Source organism: Lissotriton vulgaris, chromosome 5 (assembly GCF_964263255.1).
Source record: "Lissotriton vulgaris chromosome 5, aLisVul1.2, whole genome shotgun sequence".
NCBI classification, from domain to species: domain Eukaryota; kingdom Metazoa; phylum Chordata; class Amphibia; order Caudata; family Salamandridae; genus Lissotriton; species Lissotriton vulgaris.
This window is the reverse complement of record NC_141693.1, coordinates 241,685,548-241,709,711: the sequence shown is the minus strand read 5'-3', so window position 1 is coordinate 241,709,711 and position 24,164 is coordinate 241,685,548. Positions and strand designations below refer to the sequence as shown.

The window sequence follows — 24,164 nt, the reverse complement described above, 5'->3', positions numbered from 1 at the left end:
TGCATGCAAATTTGTGTATCTTTGCAAATTGATGGTTGTTGGTTTGTCATCTGTGTGCATGAGGTACCTGTAAGTCAATATTTTTGTATGCATGGTTGCTTATAATTCTTTATGCCTGCTTGTATGATTGCATCTGTGGATTTTGGCCACTGGGCATGGATGCTTAGATGTTTCATTGGAGTGTGTGCATTGGTGGCGGATTAGGGGAGACTCAGTCTCTTGGTCTATATGCATGCATGCTTATATTTTATTTTCCTTTTCACATGGAGCTCAACACAACTTGAGGGTTGTTTCAGAGGCTTGGTTGCTGGTACCTGTCTAGTCTGCGCATAAAATGCATCCATTTGTTGAGTCAGAAGATGATCAATAAGTGAGCTCTTCCACTGGGATGAAAATAGAAAGCCTGTTTTAAAGTTAGGTGCCTCTATGCATGTATGGTATTGTCTCTGTGCACATTCATTATACAAACACCACCCCTAATAATTGTGTCACTGCTTATTGAATTGTCCTATTCGTTTTGCATCCAGCCACCTAGGCTTCAATTAACTCTGAGTGGACATCATTGTTAATATGGAATTATTCTTCCTGGTGGTTTCTTGGCTAATTAGCTTGATATTTGTTTTGTACTGCAGGTTACACTTTTTGTGTACTCTGATTTGTTGCTGTTCACGAAGGAAGATGACTATGGGCGTTGCAATGTGTTGCGGAATCCACTTTACCTGCATAGCACGAAACTCCGAGAGGGTGAGTAGGCCATGTTGGTCAGCACAGGAACTTGTGACATTTATTTCTTTTTCTACTTTGGTGGTGCGTATTGTATACAGATTTTGATGTATGTGCAATTTGGACTAAAAGGTACCAGTGACGGCTGGTCCATGATGCGTACTAATGCTAGAAATTCCGCGAAAAGGGAGATCAAACCAGTTCACTTCTAAGCATATCAATGAACATGCTTGAAATTCCTGATGTTACTAGTCAACATAGATGTTGAGTGATTGAAGCGCTTTGAGTGACAAGTGGTCCGAAGGTGGAAAGAGTGTTAGGAGGAAGATTGTGCTTTTTTAAAATGAAGGTGAATTGGCCTGTTTTGTCAAGGTCAGGAAAGAAATCTGGGCTACGTACTGAGTCATCAGGTAGAGACACACAGCCTCGGAGAGATCAAAGCAATATTTGATCAAATTCGCTGGAAGGATGCTGAGGTAGCAATTGGTAGGTCTGAAGTTCTTTATTGTAACAGCGAGCTCTTTACTGGTAGAGGAGAAAGTGGCCCTGGTATTATTACAGGTTTCAGTTGAATCATTTTGCAAGATGCGTAGCTGAAGGTTGTCTTTGCCCTGGTGTATCTGTTTTTTATTAATTAGCAGAGGAATTAATGTCATTTAGACAGTAAGTGCAGCAATATGATTTCAAAGGGAGCGATTGATGTTAGGATCAATGTACTGAAATGGGATCCTGAGGGTTTGGAAAAAAGTCTGGTCTTGGTTATAATAATAAAATGTTTTTTATACAAAAATCATTATAGTCGTAATGCAAGATATGCATAATTTATTTTTCCGTCTCAGAAACCCCATGTATAATGCTATGGCAATCAAGGAGCATATATTGCTATTGTGACAGCATCAGTACTGTTACCAGAATGCAAGCTTCCTAAGCACACGTAATGTGTACAGAATAGGCTGAAGTACGAGCTTCTCATACGCAAAGCACTAATGTGCACCATTGCTCCAGCTCAAAGAGCAGGCGATTCTTGTTTCAGCACACCTGCAGCTTTAATTTGAGGCAGGATGGAAACATTGGGGTATAGGAGGGCAAAGAATTGTGAGTGGCTGAGGTAGCAGGCAATGGTGATAGTGGAGCGCTGCTTGTTGATATTTGTTGTCTGATCTATAGCAGGAACACACAGAAATCCATTTTATTTCAAAAGAATCATACACTTGGACAATAGACAGATTATTGAAAATTTTGAAATACAAATTTCTGCTTAAGTCCATCTGATTTATTATTGACAAAATAAGTGTGTGTAAACTGCGGATTTAATGGCACACAAATTTACAAAACAAACTTGTTTCAGCGGTAGGCCTTCCTCAGTGAATACTGATTATTTCTTGGCGCGTGGATACTTGCGCAAGTCTGTCCTCGCGTACCAAGCACCTGCTAATGAGTGCAAGAGTGTCTGGCACAGAGTGGAGCGTAGATAAAAATAAATATCTATTAAAAAAATATATGTGTGTGTATGTGTATATGTGTGTGTGTATATATATATATGTGTGTGTATGTAATTGTGAGAAATCTAAGAGGAGTTGTCCTTTCTTAAAGCACATGTTTGATATACCATACTAAAGGTGTCCCGTGGTAGACCATTGTTAAAGTTAATGTTTCTCTTTTTGGTTTTGGCAGATCCTTCAGAAGATTTGAGGTTTTCCATTATCTGTTACGCAGAGGTGAGCACTTTGCACGTTTTTCAAGCAGCGCATTATTAATCTGAATGACCATTCCAAAGATAGCTACAAGCAAGACTTGGAACTTTTTTATGCCAAGAATATTCAGTCGAACATTATTCACTCTACAGTGGATCTGCCCACTTTACTGCCTCTGCTCACACAGTCAGCTTGTTTGGAGGAGTGTGAGTGTAAGCGTGAGAGGAATTATTGTACAACTTTGACAATGTGCATTCTAGACAGCTAGAACCCCGACCACCTATCAAGGCATAACAATTAAGTTCTTAGTTATTTCTTCTATTGTCAGAATGTAGTAATCAGCTTTCATTTTTTTCCCCACACTCTCCGTTTGCTGCTTCCTCTTCAAGAAAGAGGTATTTATTATTTTAGATGTACCTATAAACCTACAGAGGGCCAGCCGTTCTTCATCTAAGTGTGGTGTAAATAGAATGTCTCTCTTGTAATAGAGCAACATGTATGTTTTGTCTGTCTAGATACTCTAGTTTGTGCCTACGTTTGCACAGATCTCCCAATCCTCTAACGTTCCATGTGAGGCAGTAGATGCGGAGAGGAGTGTTGCTATCTCACATAGATTTGATGTCCGTCATTCCTGAAGAATGAGCCATTTGGGCAATCCAGACATGGCAGTACCGCGACTGTATGCTTAACCATTCTATCAGTAACAGCATAGGTAGACGTGCACAAGAAAACAAGCAAAATAATCTCTTTTCCACCCTCCTACACTGGCAGCCCAATCCTGCCAGGGATATAAATCTCACCCAAGCCCTAAGAACCAAAGATAAGTCAATAAAGGACGTATCGAACAGAATGTGGTTCAGGACTGCCATCTATGGCAATACACAATCCGGAGCAATCCGGAGGAAGAGAGAGAAGGGATAAGAAGATGAGAAAGGGGAAACGAGCGACAAGAAGTAGTCCGAGAAGGGGAAGAGCGTCTTCTCAAAGCAGGTAGTGTAGGGTGAGTAGACTATCAAGCAGGGACAGAGGGGAGTTACCCCAGAAGAGCGAAGGACAGATGGAACACGGAAGCAACCAAGTACCAGAATTAGGGGTATCCTACTTGGAGGTGGTCACCCAGAGAGCCACTCAGAACCACCTTGCATTGACAAGGGTGTCTGGCAAACATCCTCATATGCCCATATACCTCAGAAAGTAGTAGAGCAGGAATATCAATAACATTACTACTGCAAATATGGGGGACCCCCTCTGTAGGAAATACTTTAAGACTAGGGAGAAGAGGGGAAAGAGACAACACACAGCTAAATATCCTCCCTCATAGCCTATCAATACTTTACATCAAACCTGATTCTTCTCAATTAGTCTTATACATTTATTCACAACAGTGACTTTGAGCCGAGAGATTTTCCATTGTCTTTATTTTTTGCATAACTTCATGTATTTTATATCACTTCAATTTTTCATATTCTTATTTGTATATGTTTTTTCTTTTGTTCATTCAAAGTAGAAAATGTATCTGCAATAGAAAAACAGAAAACCCCTGGATTAACTTGGATAAATACACACATACCATACCCATTCACACACGAACCAACTCTCACAAAACCTCAACAGATGCAAGTTGCATGAGGTTTTGAGAGTTTGTTTGTGTGTGAATGGGTATGGTATGTGTGTATTTATTGAAGTTAATCCAGGGGTTTTCTGTTTTTCTATTGTATAGATCTGTTTACAGAATATTGATTGTAATGATTGTGTACATTTTAGTTCACGTTATGATCTTTTAAAAAAAATACCCATATGTCAGAAGCAGAGCCATACCCGAAAGGTCATTGCATATGGAATGTTGGCTAATCGCAGTTTGTTTGATGGGAATACATTTTCGACTGGCCTCCTGAACTGCGATCATAAAATCTGAAAGAAACAGGTTTGTATTAGATTCCTTACCTTAGAATATCCCGAGGCGTCAGTCTGGATCCGGAAACTTTTGCGTAGCACTACCCCTGCGCGTCGATAGGTGTCGTTTGCGGTCCTGACTGGGAGCCCAAGCGGGCCGGGTGCTTTGGCGCCGTTGGGGGCTTCGTCGCCGACTTCGGTCCCGACGCCGCAGGGCCCCGCCCGATCCGGGTCGCCGCTGATCGACCTAACGACCCCTCCGCCGGTGTCGATTCCCTAGGGTGTCGCCCCCGTTTGATGGCCGTCGCCATTTTGGTGACAAGACAGACAGTGCGCTTGAGCTCTTTAAGGACTCCAGGGCTACGGCCAAGTCCTTGGGCCTGTCGGCCCCGCACCAGCAAACTGCTGTCTTTCGCTCCTTTCGTGGCCAAGTCCAGATCCACCCCCGCAGCATCCGCCTCAAAGCCCTCCTAGTCCGAGCTTTCAGGCCCATTTGACGCCAGTGGTGGGCAGGGTTCGCCATCGCCTCCCCCACTGGCGCGACATCACGTCGGACAGGTGGGTGCTGCAAATCATCTGAAGGGGCTACTCCCTTCCCTTCGAGGCGACCCCTCCAGCCATGCCACAGCAGTACCACCACGTGTCGGGGGATCACTTGAAACTTCTGCAAGAGGAAGTTACGGCCCTCTTGGCCAAGGGGGCCATCGAGCACGTTCCTGGGCCAGAAGTAGGGTGTGGTTGTTACTCCCACTACTTTCTGGTAACCAAGAAGGGCAAAGGGGGCCTACGCCCTATCTTGGACCTGCGGAACGTCAACTGTATCCTCCGGAAGGAGAAGTTCAAGATGCGGACTCTGGCTCAGGTCTTAGCTGCCCTAGACCCGGGAGACTGGATGGTAACGTTGGACTTGCAGGACGCATATTTTCACATCCCTGTCCTGCCGGCCCACCGGCGCTACCTGCGGTTCACGGTAGGCCATGAGCACTTTCAGTTTACCGTGCTCCCCTTCAGCCTTACCAGTGCCCCTCGGGTTTTCACGAAAGTGATGGCGTTGGTCGCAGCTAATCTGCGCAGATTAGGGTTGTCAGTCTTCCCCTATCTCGACGACTGGTTGTTGAAGGCGGGCTTGCCCCAGACAGTCGTCAGCCACCTTCAGACTACGGCCGACCTCCTGCACCTGCTGCGGTTCTCCATCAATGTGCAGAAGTCACACCTGTGTCCCTCTCAGAAGCTCCTCTTCTTCGGAGCGGTTCTTGACTCGGTGCAGATTTGGGTTTATCCTCCGGAACAGCGGGTTCAGGATATTCAGGCTCTGATTCCGATCTTTCAGCCGTTATCCCGAGTCTCGGTCAGGTTGACACCAAGGCGTCTTGGGCTGATGGCCTCCTGCATCCTTCTGGTGCATCACGCCAGGTGGCGGATGCGGGCTCTGCAGTGGGACCTGAAATTTCAGTGGGCGCAGCATCAGGGGAACTTGTCCGACCATGTCTTGATCTAGAAGGGCACTGCAAAACCGTTGCAGTGATGGCTCACGGACCGAGATTGGGTCAGCGGCAGATCCCTCCCCTACCCCAACCAGAGCACATAGTTGTGACGTACGCGTCCCTCCTGGGATGGGGGGCCACATGGGAGAGGCGGAGATCAGAGGCCTCTAGCCTCCGGCTGAGTCTCAGCTCCACATCAACCTTCTGGAGCTGCGGGCAATTTGGTTTGCCCTGAAAGCATTCCTCCCCTCTGTCCGGGGAAGTGTAGTGCAGGTTTTCACAGATAACACCACTGCCATGTGGTACTCCAACAAACAGGGCAGGGTGGGGTCGTGGACCCTGTGCCAGGAGGCTCTGCGCCTCTGGCAATGGCTGGAACATCAGGGCGTGACCCTGGTGGTTCAACACCTGGCAGGTTCCCTGAACACCAGGGCGGATCTACTCAGCCATCGGTGCATTGTGGATCACGAATGGCGTTTGAACTCGGACGTGGCGCAAGGTCTCTTTCAGCAGTGGGGAGAGCCTTGGTTGGATCTATTCGGCACAGAAGAGAACGCGCAATGTCATCAGTTCTGCGTGTTGGAATTTCCAAGGCGGCACTCGTTCGGAGACGCTTTCCGTCCCGAGTGGAGCTGCGGTCTGTTGTACGCCTCTCCGCCTATACCACTTCTGCCCAGAGTGCTGAAGAAGATCAGGCGCGACCGGGCCCAAGTCATCCTTGTGGCCCCGGACTGGGCACGAAGATTCTGGTATCCCGAGCTACTCAGCATGTCAGTCGATCCCCCGATTTGTCTGCCTCTTCAGGACCTTCTGTCGCAGCAGCAGGGGACGCTCCTCCACCTGAACCTGTCCATTCTCAACCTCCATGCGCGGAGATTGAGCGGCGACAGTTGTGGCCATTTGACTTGCCTCCTGAAGTCTGCGATGTGATTCTGGCAGCCAGGCGTCCCTCCACAAAATTGGTATACGACTGCAGGTGGAACAAATTTCTGGCATGGTGCACAGGAAAGTCTGTGGATCCACTCTCTGCCCCCCTTTCTGAGGTTCTTCTCTTTCTTCTTTCTCTTGCCCAGCAGGGCTCTGCTCTGGGCACTCTTAGGGGCTACCTCTCTGCCATTTCCGCCTTCTTAAGGCTCCCTGATCAGCCCTCTCTTTTCAAGTCCCCAGTTGTAAATAGGTTCTTGAAGGGCATCACTCATATGTTTCCCCCTGTTCCTTTTGTGATGCCTATGTGATACTTTAATCTTGTTCTAACTTATCTGATCTGTGCTCCCTTTGAGCCACTTCATAACTGTCCTCTTCATCTCCTCACTCTTAAGACTGCATTCCTGGTTGCCATCACCTCTGCCAGGAGAGTGAGTGAGCTCCAGGATCTTTCTTCACAACCTCCTTTCCTTTCTGTCCATCCTGACAAAGTAGTGTTGCGGACGCGACCCTCTTTCCTGCCCAAGGTTGTCACAGCCTTCCACATCGGGCAGTCCATCACCTTGCCCACCTTCTTCCCGCATCCCTCGAAAAAGGAAGAGAGGCTCCACCGTCTGGACCCAATACGTGCGCTATCATACTATCTGGATCGCACATGCCATTTCCGGGTGGATGACCAACTCTTTGTTGGTTACGTGGGTGTTAAGAAGGGACGGGCGGTGCCCAAACGGACCATTTCTCGATGGGTCGTTCTGTGCATCCAGGCTTGTTATTCACTGGCTAAAAAGGAGCCTCCTGTGGGCTGCGTGCCATTCCACTCGGGCCACAGCGGCTACTACTGCCCTGGGTCGGGGAGTCTCCTTGCAGGACATCTGTCAGGCAGCTACGTGGGCCTCGTTGCACACGTTCGCAAGACACTACTGCCTGGACAGCCAAGTCAGGAGAGATGGCTTGTTCGGCCGTTCCGTTCACCATGACTTTCTGGTGTGATTATTCGTTCGCAGACCCACCACCGGGGTTGGTATTGCTGGGGTATCTATTCTCAGGTAAGGAATCTAATACTAACCTGTTTCTTTCAGATGCACAAGTTAATTACCTTCGGTAACGTTATATCTGTAAGAAACAGTAGTTAGTATTAGATTCCTTACCGCCCCACCCATCCTCCCTGTTCTGCGAGCCGATATCTAGGGTTAAGGTCATCCCTTTTCAGGGCCCTAGTTTCATGGCACCAGTGTTGGTTTTTATCATGGCTCTGCGTTTCTGGCACGGAAAAGCTGTGTATGAGAACTGACCTCAGCTCGCCAGGGCTGCGTCTAAGTACTCCGGCGACGTCATCCCGGCGCTAACAACGCTGACGATGGACGCGGAGTCGCAGACGACGCCTAGCGACGTGCAGGGATACTGCTACGCAAAAGTTTCCGGATCCAGACTGACGCCTGGGGATATTCTAAGGTAAGGAATCTAATACTAACTACTGTTTCTTACAGAGATATCGTTACCGAAGGTAAGTAACTTGTGCGATAGGCACTGTGCTACCCTCAAGCTGTAGAGTGCATTTGTCCCAAGCTAAACCAAAGGGCAGTATCTCTGTTGTGATAGTTCCGTATTATGGCAATTATCAGACTGGAGTAGCCCAGGGGATGTCCCAGTATTCTGCACTCGGGCTCTTTTCTCAGTCATCCGCTTGGAAAACGCTTCAGCGTCAAATATGGTGGTGAGGTGCTCCACAAAGTCTTCCCTTCGGCCAGTGTTGGTGAACTCTAGAATCACCTTGATTCATAGGTTATTTCTACAGGATCTTTTTCCAAATCTTCATTTTTGGCTGATTTTGTTTTGAGTATCTTCTCCATGTTAAGTAGCTGTTCCCTCTGGGTTGACACAGTGTCCTCATCCGCAGATATTCTGTGCTCTGCCTCTGCTATATGACCATCTTGTTTTTACAATTATATAGATAGTGTCCATTCTGGTGCACATGCTATCCATTTTGCTGTCAATGGATGTGAGACTTTGCTGCATAGCGACAAGTGGGGATTTCATATCTGGTGCCTCAGTGGTCCCCTCTATAGGGGAATCGTCTGATCCTATATGGTCCGCTCCACTTCCCACTGTTCGAACAGATTTGCGGGCATCAAACTGTAGTTTGGTTTGGCACCTGTCTGTTTTACCCATTGTTATTGGTGGTAGCATGCTCAGGCCTCAGGCACCTCAACGATTAGTGGAGGTATTGTGTGTCCCTGAGCAATTTCACTGTTGTATATTGAGCCCCATAGTCTCCCAATACCTCTTCAGTCCTTCCTTTAATCGAAGGCTATTGCTGGGTTTCCCCGCATGCACAAAGTCCAATCGCACCTCTGTTAGTCAGAGGATCATGAGCAGACCTGGGCAGTGTAGCAGGGTGACACACATACTGCAGTGTAGCTGGGCCGATACGTGGAAGAACTGCCGCTGCTGCATCAAAGTACTGTACAGCACATCAATAAGGGGCAACTGGATCTTTGCGCCTAGGAGTGTGTTGCTCGGGAGAGGCAGACAACCGCCAGAAGGGCACACCTAGCGGCCTGTAGCAGTCAAATGGTCTGGGGCAGGTAGAGTGTCAATTTGACATCCCATACATAGTAGGTCTTATCAATATGTCAAGTCAAGTCAAATTTACTTTATTCGGTATCCAACAATACAATAAAAGTACAAGACAAATATTTAAAACACAGAAAATAAAACCTTCTACAAGTTGCTTAAATAGTTGATGAGAGTGTGCCGAGGAATTCGGGCACGGGGCAGAAGAGTTCCAGTGGGCCGTGTGCAGTACGTTCCACTTGCCGATGATGGCCTTGATATCCAGGGCACCGGCCCCAGACTCCGCATATTCATGCATCACCCAGATCGCCTGCTCAATGTCCTTATAATGAGCAATAATGTGTAGAGCATTTCCTTATCTTCAAGTTGACATGGCATTCATAGAGTGCCCACCGGAAGGGGAACTCGTTGCAGCTGCATAGCCCTAGGCACCGAGTCCACCGCGTTCAGGCCTCTGGGCAGGTGGTTGCTGTAGTTGTCTCTCAGGCCCTGTGGTTAATTCAAGTGAGGCCTTCGCTGCCTAGACCAGGGGCCCGCCACAACGCGTCTTGCCTAGGGATGCCTCAGTAGAGGAGTGGGATGGAGGCACCACACAGCAGCACCCTCTCTTACCGGCAAGTAGTCACAGGTCCCATCCACCGCTGCACACGGGCCCCAGAGACTCAATTAGAGGGGTCTGCAATCCGCCGCAGACAAACGGCTTCACCCGCCTCGCACCTCAGCACATTCCCCTTTCTGGGCAAAAAGAGGACAGGCTGTGCCGCAAAGTTTCTCTGCCTTCAAGTTTCTCTTGGACGCCTCCGGGCAGCAATTCGCGCTGTACAAATTCACATCCTATCCTATCCTATCCTATCCTATCCTGCTGCAGCGTCCACCTTTGTCTTCTTTCGTAGGTCTGTGTTCGGGTCCACATTCTTTTAGAGCCGTGTTACAAGCTCGCAGGCCCATAGGACGACATGGCTGTCTTTGCAGGTAAACTGGAAGTACACCTTATTTCCCCCAGAAAGCAGGGTAATGTGCTGTCCAGCAGTGTTTGCTTACCGTAAAATGATATTCATAAGTGTGATTTGGGCATCTGGTGCAGGATATTGACGGATGAAGGCCTCGAACTACAGGAGCCTGATGTATGTGCGGCCATCTTGCACGACGGCTCTTTAGCGCCCTCTCAGTAGGTTTGGTTTTGCAGATTTCCTCCGTTTTTAGGGCTCGCCTTTCCTATTCCGTAGGAATAGGAAAAGAGCCCTAATGCAGCCAACCCATACTTCAGGCCAAGCAAGGGCTCTCCAGAGGATTTTGGGAAGTGCACGCCTCGTGCACGACCTTGCCTGAGCCTCCTGCCTATCAGCCTGCCAGTTCTCCTCCCCTAATTATTCACTTCACTTATTCACGGCAGGCCGTGACTCTGGCTTGTCAAAGGCTCTGCTCCCCGCCCCCCGCCTGCACTTCACGGCCGCTTGCCTTCTGTCCCTTAATCTCCCCGTGACTCCCCCCTCACCTCTCCCACTCCACTGCTTCAGGCCCCCACCATTTGCTGAGGACATTGCTTGTTTTGCAAACCTCGAAATAAACTATTTGCACAGTACATGCCTGCACTACCCAACACGTACCTTCACCCACGCCCTGCATAGCTGCATTGTCTATATCCCTTAGCTGACACAACAAATGGCAAGTGCAATGAGCCTGCCTCGGAAAAGCAGCTGCCTAACAGGCAGCTTGACTGGACTTCTTCAAACTGGGGTACTATAAATATTGTCACACCAACATTTCGTTTGGAAATTAATACCATTGTTCTGAGCTTAAAATTGGTTTTATGTAATTAGAGCAGCGTTTCCCAAAATGTGGGTAACAATAACTTTAAATTGTGCATGTATTTTTTTTCAAACAATAGCTTTCGCGATCAGGCTGGTAGCTGCGTTTCAATTGCTTGTTTTGGGTGGGTGAGGATGCTTGTAAACTACTGGTGACTAGAGGGGGAGGGGTGTTGTGAGACTCCCCAGATGCTGTAAAGCCAGCTCCCCTGCTACTAACAAAACACATTTGTCTGTGCGTCTGAGCTGCTATTCCACCAATAATTTACTGGCATTAGATGGGAACGTGGAGGGGGCCTTGCTTTTCAACTTTGAGGATCCCCTGTGATCCCAAGGACCCCCGAAACTCCCCTCTCACCCCCTCCCTCCGTACACTTCGTCGTTGCACTTTGCGAACGTTTATATTATATGTTTAGACACGACTTTTTGGTAAGACATTGTTTCGATATATACGTTGCATGTTCCGAAGGATATGGATATATATGAGATTGTTTTTGATGCCAGGTCGTGGTTCCCTGTTGTATATTTCGGTTGACCAGCTAAAGTGGCTCTCTGTTGGATGCAGTTAGTTCTGCATTAGCAAATCGCACCCTGTCATCTGGACAGGCGTGATGGTTTGGGAGTTTTAGTTGTCTGAAAGGAAGTGGTGATCACTGTACAGTACCTTTTTTGTGGTTTTTATCCACTAGCATAGGTCTGTTTCTGCGTGGCACTTGCAGCCTAAAAATCAGAATGCCACAATTCACATTTGCTTGTCATGAGGCTGAATCCCCTTCTGGGATATTCTTGCTAGAGTTAAGTAAATCACGTGAACCTACACCCACTGTAGGATTGTGCTTAGAAGTGACCAACGACAGACTCACTTGAACCCCTTCAACTCTCAGAGATAACCACAGGCACATTAAGGAGAGGTAGAGCGCGCTCTGTAGGAGTAAAGGAAGAGCTGATTAACTGAGATTTCTGCTGTAAAATACTTATGTATTTTTTGCAGTTTTATATTGCTGAAATTGACCCACAGGCATCAGAGCGCTTAACATGAGCATCAGATTACACAAAATCAGATATTTTTAGGCACATGCTGATGAAGGGGTTTGGCAAGAATCATGGGATGTTAAGCTAACCCGCCTGATTTTTCAGTTAAGGTATTACCGCTCGATTTGAGTAAACACCGACTAATGGATAACTGTCTAAGGAGTTTATTCCTGACTCTGCATGCATGCCCAGTATCAAACAATGTTTTGGCCATAGGCAGGAGCCTGGGTGAGACTCCAGTTTCCAAGGCACTACACTACATCTCCCTATAATGCTAATGTCCACTATAGAGAGCACACACACCACTGACTGGTCTTTTGGCACTAAAGCAACATGAACTATTAATTACCAACTACACCCACTTTCATCGGACACTTAAAATCACAAAGATTCCTTTTAGCTCTCAGTTGGACAAATAAATGATCATTTACAGATGTACTGCAATTTTCTGTTTTGCCCACTATTTCTACAACCACATTGAAGGTATCCCTGCATTTTAATGTTGCGGACTCTAGAAGTACGACCGAGCAGGATTGTTTCTACAGCAGCAGGACGATACTTATAGATTTTTCCACTGGCCTTCTTGGGAGTCCCATACAGTGAACTCGGCAAGTGTTTTACGCATGTAGTTTTTTCTTCCTATTGCATTTTGATAAATCTTTTTATTGACGTATTCAAAATACAGGAAAAAACATGGTTGCAGACCTTTACAATACCAATTAAACTCTTTTAAACTATAACTTTGAAAAGGAGTCTAAAAATGAACTACCATTTAAATGTCCACCCGAAGTGCAGGCAAAATGAATAGCAGATATTTTAATTTAATATAATAAAATATGAACTAACACAATTTGATAATGTGTCACTGAAAAGAAAGGAATTATTCTTAGGTTAATTTGAATATGTTTTGTGCAATTACTGATCAAAAGATTCCCTTTGTATGTATGTTACTCATGGTATTTTTGGGACAATACAAAACTGTCTCATAGAACATACCTTAAAAAAAAAAAGTAAAGGAGCAGCTTTCAGGGTGTTCCTTAGCGAGGTGAAGAGAGTGTGGAGCCGGAGCTGAACCCTTGTTCTCTCTTCATCCTTTGTGGCTTGCTCAGGAATGCTTGAACCTGGCTTCTCTGTCCTAGTGCTCATCCACCTAATCACACAGTACTCTGGCAGCTAGAAGGATGTGTATGGTTGCATACATTCCAGCTGGCCCCCTTTCCATAATGACCCAACTCCTATTCATCTAGTTCCACTTGATAACAAAACCAAAACAGATTACTCAAATCACTGACATCCCTTTTTGTAGCACTACTTATTGGGATTAGGCACATGCGCTCAATGAGTAGGACATCAAAGCGCTTTCTTCTCTTTGGCACCCTTTTGCCACGTTGCCCTTTTCTTCTGATTCAGTATTTCCGTTCAACCACACACACACAACCACACACGCACAACCACACACACACAACCACACACACAACCACAACCACACACAAAACCACAACCACACACACAAGCACACACACACAACCACACCATCCGTGCACACTTTCAACAGGCACAGACACCATCAGTCGTCAGTGCACGCTTTCACCGGGCACAAACAACACCAGCCGTCAGTGCACGCTTCCACCAGGCACGCACCATCAGACATCAGTGCACGCTTTCACCAGGCACACACACCACCAGCCATCAGTGCACGCTTTCACCAGGCACACACACACACCACCAGCTGTCGGTGCACGCTTTCACCAGGCACACACAACCACACCGTCAGTACACACTTTCACCAGGCACAGACACCATCAGTCGTCAGTGCACGCTTCCACCAGGCACACACCACCAGCCATCAGTGCACGCTTACACCAGGCACACACACCACCAGCCGGCAGTGCACACTTCTACCAGGCACACACACCACCAGCCATCAGTGCACAATTTCTACAGGCACACACACCACCAGCCATCAGTGCACACATCAATTGTTAACGCATCCACAATTAAGTATTGTAGCAATCGCAGTATGGCGCACTTTACTTTTAAACATATTCATCTAAAGCGCAGCATGACACCATTGCTACAAAAATAAATACACATTTTTTTGGCCTACGATTTATAGACTTTCGTTGCATTGGTTGTGCAATATTTAGCAATGCCAATAGCTCAAACTTAATTAATGCGAGACCTATTGCATTGCAAATGCTTGTTTCAAGACAGTCATGTCATTCTCATTTCTACCTGAGGAGATGACAAATGCCCTACAATCTAAGATCCAATCTCAGAATAAGGTATTCTCAAACTCTCCTCTACTATTTTAAACATCAAGAAAACAACGTCAAAGTATCCACTTTAACTCTAAATTTCAAGTGGAATTTGTTTACCTTGCTTAGTTAGGAGCAGAGTCTTCTTTATCATTGACACCGAAAACACTAACAAACTTCTGACGTGGTGAAGCCTGAATAAGGGCTCCTTGTCTTCCACCTTGTAGCACAACTGGATGTGAAATCTCATTTGTTCATACTCTGAGCCCATTTCATCTCATGAACGCTTTGTCCGTAATACTCCACTTATTTTTGCTAAGTCTATTGCCAGAAGAATATGTTAAACACAACAAACTTTCTGTTCTAAGGCACTTTAGCTCCGATTCTGCATAGGCATGTGAGTTTTTGTTTCCATCCTTCTTTGGTGTGTAATGTTCTGGATTTCCGTTTGAATTTGGTCAGTTGTTTTAATTTTTTTCCAAATTTGTTAAATAAATGCACTTGCTGTAGATACGTCTTTGATTTCGAAGTTCTCCTTAGTTTTTTCCCTCTCAAGGGAGGGGAAGTGGAAGCTTTTCAGTTTGTCATCTGTACCTTCCTCAGGCTGCAGAGCTGTGTACTTTACTGTTTGTTATACGTGGCTGTAAACCAGCACCTTCAGACAGGTTCATGGTTCTTTTCAAATGGTGACTTGACAAAGCAAATACTTTTCCCAGACATTTGCCAGTTTCACACATCTCCAGTCATTCAAAACAATACCCTTTCAGACATGCATTGCCGCTTAAATCATGCAAAAGAGAAGGCAGAGAGCTCTGGGTAGTTCCCAAGTTTAGGTGGACAGCAGCTCCTTTATGGCGCACACTACAACACCAGCGACACACTCACTTTGCTCACCTCAAATATCTGCTTTTCTATCCAAGTTTTTAAGCATGGGATTATGCATAAAAACTTGTACAGAAAAGTAGACATTTGAGGTGAGCTAAGTTAGTGTCGCTGGTGTTGTAGTGTGCTGCATACAGGAGCTGCTCTCCACCTACACTTGGGAACTACCCAGAGTTCTTTGCTTCTTTTTGCATCTCCAATAATATATAACTGACTAAATGTTCAATTAAACAATCTTTGCTGCAGAATATTTTCGTGTATTGTTCCAATGCCTGGATCCTCCTGATCTTGTGTTGATATTTCTTGGTGTTCTGTTGTTGGTGGAAGTTTGCAGAGGAACTTTAATGGTCCAGAATATAATAGTTCTATTGTCACTGTATGCCTCACCTGGAGAATCGTCTCCAGCTGTGATGCCCTCTTCTAAAAAAAATATCTGATCGACCATCCCAAAAGCTAAGACGCTATTGCAGAGATTTCATTCTGTTTTGTGGAAAAGATAAATGAGATTGTGAGCCTTTAGCATGGATTGTATGGAAGAGAGTTGAGATAGGCAAGGCTTCCATGTGTATATTTTTTAAGACTTTAAGGTGTTTAGTTGGGAATAGAGGTAAGATATGTTAATGTCAATGTATATAAGTTGGAAGATGAGTGATTGATTTAAGACTGTAGAGAGATAAGATGTGCAAGACTTACGCTTTTTCAACCTGCAAGGGATTTGAGCTATGCAAGACTTAAACCTTTGTAATTTGTAGGAGAGGTGAGATTTAGGAATCCAATCTACTCTTGGCCAGAAGGGAATTATGCAAGAATTGAAGTCGTATATTCTAAAAGGGAATTGGAATATGCAGACTCTAGAGAGCACAAATATTCAAGACTTTAATCTAGTGTGGATGAGACATGAGCCAATATATGTGAGACTTTAACCTATGTAATATGGAGAAGATGTAAGATGTGTGTGATTTCAGTGAAAATTAAGCTCGGAGTCTTCAGCATGTTTAGTCTGGACGAGAGGGGAGATATGTGAGACTTCAATGAGTACAGGTGGTCCGGTGGAATATGCAAGACTTAAGTGGTATAGTCATAGAGGTGAAATGTTCAGGTTATCTTGAAAGACTGGAGAGTTATGTAAAACTCCTATACGTACCTCAGTGCATAGACCTGTGTGATCTAGAAAAGAGGTGAGATATCTGAGACTTCAAACGTTCATCTAGAATCTGGAAGAGAGGTTGAATGTGAAAGTCTTAAGTCTGGAAGGAAGGAAAGGTGCAGTAATAAAATTGGTCTTATCTGGAAAAGGATGATATTTAAATTCCTTTGGTGTACTTCATTGGGAGAAGGAAGCGGCTTTTCTATTGAGGTTTGGCAATAGAACAAAGTACTGAGATGTGAGGCTTGTCACATGAGGCTGTGGAGTAACATAATGAGGTTCTGTTTTGTAGAAATAGTAGTAAGTGCGTAGAACTGCTATTGGTAAGAGTTTGGACGAGATCCAGAACGATTCAAATGTGTCTTTTGCATGCATGTGCACTGACCACAATGTTAGACCCTAGCTAGGGTATAGATCACAGCACCGCGCAGACATTAGCACCTTCAGGCTTGGCGAGCCCCGCTGTCCGTGCTTGCTGGTAACCAGGGCTGGACTGGACACCAACATCAGCCCTAGCACACATGTGACACCGCTGCATTGCAGGAGATTGAAACTAGAATGGGATCATGGTGGCGAGGCTGGCATTCAGCAGTCTATCTTTATCTGAAATCAGCCACCTAGCATGGAGCCTGCCAGGGTAATGCCAGAGTGGCAGAATGGCTGGCCCTGCTGTTAACGTGTATGTGGAGTTTGCCCGTGTAAGCGCTCAGAAAGGCACATATCTCGTTTTCTGATAAATCTCGAACATTCGGGGTTGGCAGTGGTTGGCAACCGTTGAGGTGTACCAGATGTACCTGTACTTCTAGCGGATGAGACTTTTTCTTGTGGTTCATATATTTGGGTGCAGTTTATCTTCTGGCTCTCTGAATACACCGTGATGATCCTATCCTGTTCTTACGAGATGTCCTGTCCTTAAGTCTGTACAGCCAAGCAGCCTAAACGCTGGGATCAATTTTTGCAGTGAAATAAAGTTAAGGGTCTAACGCATCTTTTCTTTTGTCATCGCTTTTTTTTGGTTTGTTTTATATATCACGAACTCGATCCTACGGTATCAGAGCGCCGAGTTGTGCTACAAACGGACACATTCATTTTGTTATGCGGGGGGAATAAGTAATTTGCCCAGAATTACAGGATTTTGAGCGTCCTTGCCGAGACTCCAAGCTGTTCCACAGCTTTCATAGCTACCGCTTTTTCCGTTACGCCACCTGATAACGCCCCCCCACCCCCCTTACTGATTGATAGTGAATGTTCTACCTCTGCGTAGCATTTTACTTTAAAAGCATGGCGAGTTTGCCTGCACATTTGGGATGGTGTGGCGCTGAGACGCCGGGGTCATATTGTGAAGGTCTGCACTCCCCCAGCGCACAGCCGCGCACCTGTCTCTGTGCGATTGCATTGTGTAAAGTGCTCGGAGTCCCAGGGAGGAAACACCTGCTCATTGCTTCCGAGCTGTCTTGTCTGAGGAGCGTTAGATCCCAGTTTGCAGGGCGCTATTTCATCTTCGTGGCACTCTGCTGAACTCCATGTCTGCAGAGTTCTCATGATAGATGTCTGCACCGCGCACCGTTTGTGCTCCTGGCATGGCAAGGACACAGAAAGTCAGTGGTCCTGCTTTCTTCTTAAGTGCCGCTCAATTAAGCTTCCGCGCCGTGCCTGCACGTTTCCACTCCACCGCCATTTTTCTAGCGAGAACCTTTTTTTTCTTGTATCTTTCCCGCTGGCATTTAAAGGTTACAGTTTCCTTATGACGGTGTTTTCCGCCGCTTGACATTTTTATTGGTTTCTCGGCCATCAAACGCGCAGTGTAGCAACGCGCAGTAAACCATAACATTTATAAATTCTCATTGATTTACTAGCCAGGAGAAAGGAGCTGGTGTTAATGTAGGAGAAAGCACTGGGATAATGACTGTTCCTTTACGTAAGAAAAGAGAAGATAAGATCATAAATATGCGGTGGAAGCGCGTACCCATATTGCATACAACTTCCTCATAATCTTCTCGCGTGCTTAAACCACGAGGCAAGGTGTCATGCATGGGCGTCCGCAGAAATGTTTCCAGGGGGGCAAAAATTTAACTTCATCACCATCCCCCGTCATGATTGAGCACAAGTATTAAATACATTAAAAAAAATCTAATACGACAAAGAGCTTAAAAAAAACAAAGAAACCCATAGGGGGAAGAGAAACATCTTGGGCCAGATGTAGGTAGGCAAATACCGGTCGGTAACGGCCGAAATTCGGTAATTTCGGCCGTTACAGACCGGTATTTGGAAAATTAGATGTAGGTGGGCATTTTACTGATTCGGTAATTTATCGAATCGGTATTTTAAGGAATCAGTAAATTACTGATTCCTTAAAATACCAAATCGCTAAATTACCTATTTTGCTATATAGGTAGCACTCAAATGAGTGCTTTTCCCCTTTTAGGATTCGTTATTTACCACCAACTACAAGTTGGTGGTAAATATTGAAAACCTTGGAAAAAGCATTCAGGGCATGTATGTCTGCAACATGTGCACCCATACACAATTGAGGGGTGCAACAGGGTGTCAAAGTGACACCCTGCCACCCTTCAATGTTTCCACCTTTTACCGAATCGGTAAATACCGATTCGGTAATTGGCATTCATTCCTATGGGCCTCCAGACCCATAGGAATGAAAGGCAATTACCGAATCGGTATTTACCGAAACTTACTGATTCTGTATTTTTTTCGGTAAAATTACCTACATCCCATTTGCCTATTCTTAAATACCGAATCGGTATGATTCGGTATTTAAGAATTGGTAATCTGGGATTATCTACATCGGGCCCCTTGTGAGGTGCCACAGCAGACGACCTGGCAACTACAATAAAACTGAGGGAAAAACTAAAAATGGCCGGGAAAAAATTCTAGATCAGGTTGATGTGGTTCTAGAGCATATGGGTACTCACAAGCTTTCTCTCGGGGGCAAAATTTACAGTGTGGTTTGTGGCTGAGTGCCACACCGGTGGGGGCGGGGTCAGCGTGGAAGGGGGGGTGGGGCTAGAGCAACACAAAAAACAATGACCATGAGGTTGAACACGTGCCCCTGCAGCGGACGCCTTCGTCCACTGAGCCACCAGACCCGGCATACACACATCTCTTGCTCTCTCTCTCTCTCTCTCTCTCTCCCTCCCTCTCTCTCTGTCTCATTCACTCTCTCCCTCTGTCTCCCTCCCTCTCTCTATCTCTCTCCCTCTCTCTCTGTCTCCTGTCTCATTCATTCTGTCTGTCTCTCTCTCTCATTCACTCTCTCCCTCCCACACCCTCTCCCTCCCTCTGTCTCCCTCCCTCTGTCTCTCTCCCTCTGTCTCCCGCCTCTCTCTCCCGCCCTATTTGTCTCCCTTTCTCTCTGTCTCCCTCCCTCTGTCTCTATCTCCCCCCTCCCTGTCGCCCTCCCTCTGTCTCCCTCTCCCTCCCTCTGTCTCCCTCTCTCTTTGTCTCCCTCACTCTGTCTCCCTCTGCCTCCCTCTCTCCCTCTCTCTCTCCCTCTCTCTCTGTCTCCCTCTCTCTCTGTCTCCCTCTATATGTCTCCCTGTCTGTCTGTCTCCCTCTGTCTGTCGCCCTCTGTCTCCCTCCCTCTCTCTCTCCCTCTGTCTCCCGCCCTATTTGTTTCCCTCTCTCTGTCTCCCCCCTCTGTCTCTATCTCCCTCCCTCCCTGTCTCCCTCCCTCTGTCTCCCTCTCCCTCCCTCTGTCTCCCTCTCCCTCTCCCTCCCTCTGTCTCCCTCTCCCTCTCTCTGTCTCCGGCCCTCTGTCTCCCGCCCTCTGTCTCCCTCCCTCTCCTTGTATCCCTCTGTCTCCCTCCCTCGGTTTCCCTCCCTCCCTCTGTCTCCCTCCCTCCCTCCCTCCCTCCCTCTGTCTCCCTCCCTCTGCCTTCCTCCCTCTGTCTTCCTCCCTCTGTCTTCCTCCGTCACCCTCTGTCTGTCACCCTCTGTCTATTTCACAGGTCTTTAAAAGACCATTTACTTGTTAATGAGGCTTTGTTGTGAATCACCAGGTCCCCATAGAGCAGAGTGCCTGGCCACGCTGCTTCGGCGGTGTTTGCTGACACTCTTAATTTTTTTTTAAAGAATACACAGGTAGGTTGTCTGCAAGGCATGCTAACGGCAGACAGCCCATTGTCATTCTTTAAGTGATCAGCAGCAGACAGAATGACAATGGGCATGTCCACAGTCTGCTCGAGGTTGGGGAGGGGCTGCTGCAGCCTCTAGAGTTCAAAGAAAAGTGCGAGAGGCCCCAAGTGAGAGAACTCTTGGGGCTTCTCGCAGGGGAACAGCACAGCCTGCTGTAATTGTGAAAATTAAGGGGATAAAAGGCATCCGTAAAATGTTGACATCCTCCCTGCTCAGAACACATGGGCGTCCACTACAGCAACGTGCGCTGCCTGAGTGATACTACCACATTGTCCCCCCCCAGCAGACGCCCATGGTGTCATGGGTAGGTTTCTGTGGTCCCCAACTAAAGCACAGCCTGGCACTGAAGAATGACCTTCAAGCTCCTCTTTCACGCATTCAAGGCCCTCCACAACATCGGACCAGTATACCTAAACAACCGCCTCTCCTTCCACGACCCAAGAGATGCCACCAGTGATCTGGCCTCTCTCTGGATACTGTCCCAGGCATCTACAAGACCTGAACGTGAGGAAAGTCTTTCTCCTACCTCGCAGCCAAGGCCTGGAACGGCCTCCCCTACACCTCCGACAAACACCTACACTGCTCGCCTTCAGGAAGGACCTCAATACCTGGCTCTTCGGGTGGTCTTATTTTTAAGTTTAAATGTCAGAGTTCCTTACCGTCTGTGGATCCAGGTAGCACCACCACCACACCAGCAAAGGAAGGTATTTCAACATCAGTGTCATCTTAAGTACTTTTTTGAGTCTCGGACCAGACGTATTTTGTGCTACCCTGTTTTGAGCAACTTTGAATTTGATTGCCTATTTTCTGCATATTCTAATCAAGCATGCGTCAATATTGAATTATATATTTATATTAATAATAAAAAAAAATCTCAAAACAATTGCCACAAACCCGCCAAACTCCTGCGTGACGGGTGCTCCTTCGTGCATGTGGCATGCATGTAATCAATAAACCAACAACAACGTCCCCCATCTAGGAACAAATACGGAGCACTCCTGTGTTTTGTATTAATACACACCCACATATATATACACACATCTGTATACATGCACACCTCTTAAAAGCTAGAGATGCAGTTGGGTTCTTGGTTCTGATAGAAAATTTGACAAAGGTAAACTTGAGCATCACAAAAATTACATTACTGGGGTGGCCTGGGCAATTTCCCACTTTGGTTATACCTTAAAACGTCTCTGTTCAACATTCCCACAACTGATTTTTCCATATGCAAACATTATTATTTTGAGTATATTTGTCTAGTGAGGAGCAGTTGGAAATGGAACAACTTCCATATACATATCAGGAAAGAGCCATACATTCTGAAATATCATACACTACTGAAGACTCTGCTTTTCATACCGTAAGCCTTTTATTTTGCATTCTAGCATCTGTACTGTTTTATTGGAGACACCAAGAGACCCATCCAAATAATATAGCTCAGAGATGGGGCTTCTATCAGAGGTGATTTCTGCTGCCATGATCGGACCGGGACCCACTTCCAGGTGGAAGCATGTGCATACTGGGGGCATATGCTGGACCTTCCAGGAACGACCACCTGAATTTACACCGAACTTTCATGGAATTGGTGGCACCAAAAACAGTCACTGGTTTGCCAGCCTAAGTTGGGTGTATGATCAGAGAGCCTGTTTTGCATTGCTAAAACTGCTTGAAAGCATCACCAGTTGAGAGGCCATTTTCAATCACGCTTAGTAAGCGTGCAAGGCCTACCGTACTAAATGAATGCTGGATACAGACAGAGAGCAGAGGGCAGCCTGAGAGGGATGATATACTTCACAATTTACAGTGACACTGCTTTTTGTCAGATTGTGAGAATCCACAGAAGGACGGTCCCACCTCTGGTATTCTACTTACTCGAGGTCCATGGTGGTATTTTATGACATATTGTGTACCTTCTTTGAATGACTTACGCACCCCTTTTTATAATGATGCATTTGTCACAGTGGAGATACTTATTAGTATATCTCTGCTACTGCACTTCTAATTAGTTGCTCTACACTTTGTCTTCACGTTCACCGCAAAGGAAGTAGTGACATTTGACTGACAGTTTAAAATAACTCACCGCCAATTCAGCCATTCTACTTCATCAACCCTCTGGCTAATCTCCCAGTTCACCTCTCTGTCGAACTGCAGGAGAAGAGGTACGGCTGCAGTTGGCTCATTGTGCCAGACATTTTAGGCTGTAGTGCATTGCTGCTTTGGCATGGGATAAGGGGCCATGGTTGGTCAATCCTCAATGTAGACGGCCAGCCACCAGATTTCTGATGGCTACGTCTAACCACAGATTCCTCACATTGAGAATACCCCTCGAGGCGCCAGACTCGAATCGGAACTTTTACTCACCAGTTCCCTTGCATGCTGGTAGGAGGTGTTGTGAGGCACTGGGTCAGATGCGTCCCACCCTAGAAGTGACATCGGGGCCACAATATGAACTCCGCGTGTCGATATCAGATCTCATTAAAGCTCATTCTACCAGGACCAAGGCTACTACATACTGGCACGTGGGGTGCTGAGTCTCGACATTTGTTAGGCTGCTACGTGGGTTTCACTATACACATTCCAGAGGCACTATTGCATAAACAATCCGGTCCACTGGGAAGGGCACTTGGTCCACTAGGTCCTTCAGGACTTTTGTAGTTTGAGCTAGTTCACGGGCCCACCACCTAAGATGTATTGTTTTGGTATCTATTCAAAAGGTGAGGAATTGTGCAGTTAGAAGTCTCCATCAAAAGAACAAGATACGTCGCCTCTGTAACTCTCTTTCTGGTAGAGACTCTTTCTAATTGTTGATTCCTCACCCACCCTCTCATGTCCCTGTTCCTTTAACTTGTCTTCACATAAAAAGATCCCAATTTCGGAATTTTCACTGTGATCACGACCAATCTGGTTGTTTCTGTGTTGCGGGCTTGGAAATATCAAGAAAACTGCTGATGTCAGCACACATGGGTCGTGCCTTTGTAGACCTGCGCATGTCACATCCGGCCTAGAACAACGTCAACGCAGAGCCAAAAGCACCATGTTCCCATGCGCAGAGGTATTGCAGAATATTTTCCTATTGAAGTCTGATGCCTGGGAGAGTATTCAAAAGGTGAGGAATACGCGGTTCGATAGAGTTTCTACAAGGAAGAGCATTCCTGACGTAAATAGCTTGATCATTAGAGATCTGCACACTGCCACATTCTGATTATTGAGGGCTCTGCTTTGGATGGCGCTGACAGATTTCAGAAATAAACTGATATTGATGCGCAGAGGTGTCCGTTATATTGTGTCCGTCGGCAGGACAGGTACGACATGAGCTGCACTATGTAGATGGCGTCATGCAGCTGGTGTCGGATCTGTTGGGGAGTGCAAGAATAATCTCCTGTTCCTGTCTGGCACCTGCTGGTATTCACAAGCTGAGGAAAATACAGTTAAATAGAGAATCTACCAGAAAGAGCCATACCAAAGGTACAAAACTTGTTCAGCTCAGTTGGCCACACAAGCCGTGTTGATTAAATAGGGTCACCTTTTTTATGCATTTGTCAGACCCCTGTCAGAGTGCCATGGGTCATACATGAGCGATTGGGCTCAACCAT

At 46.3% G+C, this 24,164-nt stretch overlaps 1 protein-coding gene across 2 annotated transcripts in view; it reads left to right on the top strand.

Annotated features, from left to right (window-relative positions):
• The window catches only part of RGS3 (regulator of G protein signaling 3), a 688,935-nt gene that overhangs the window by 399,598 nt on the left and 265,173 nt on the right, over positions 1-24,164 (top strand). For both annotated transcript variants that reach the window (XM_086921262.1, XM_086921263.1), the window contains 2 exons: positions 633-744; positions 2,398-2,441. In XM_086921262.1, the coding sequence (XP_086777388.1) occupies positions 633-744; positions 2,398-2,441 (156 nt within the window). The remainder of the gene's footprint in view (positions 1-632; positions 745-2,397; positions 2,442-24,164) is intronic.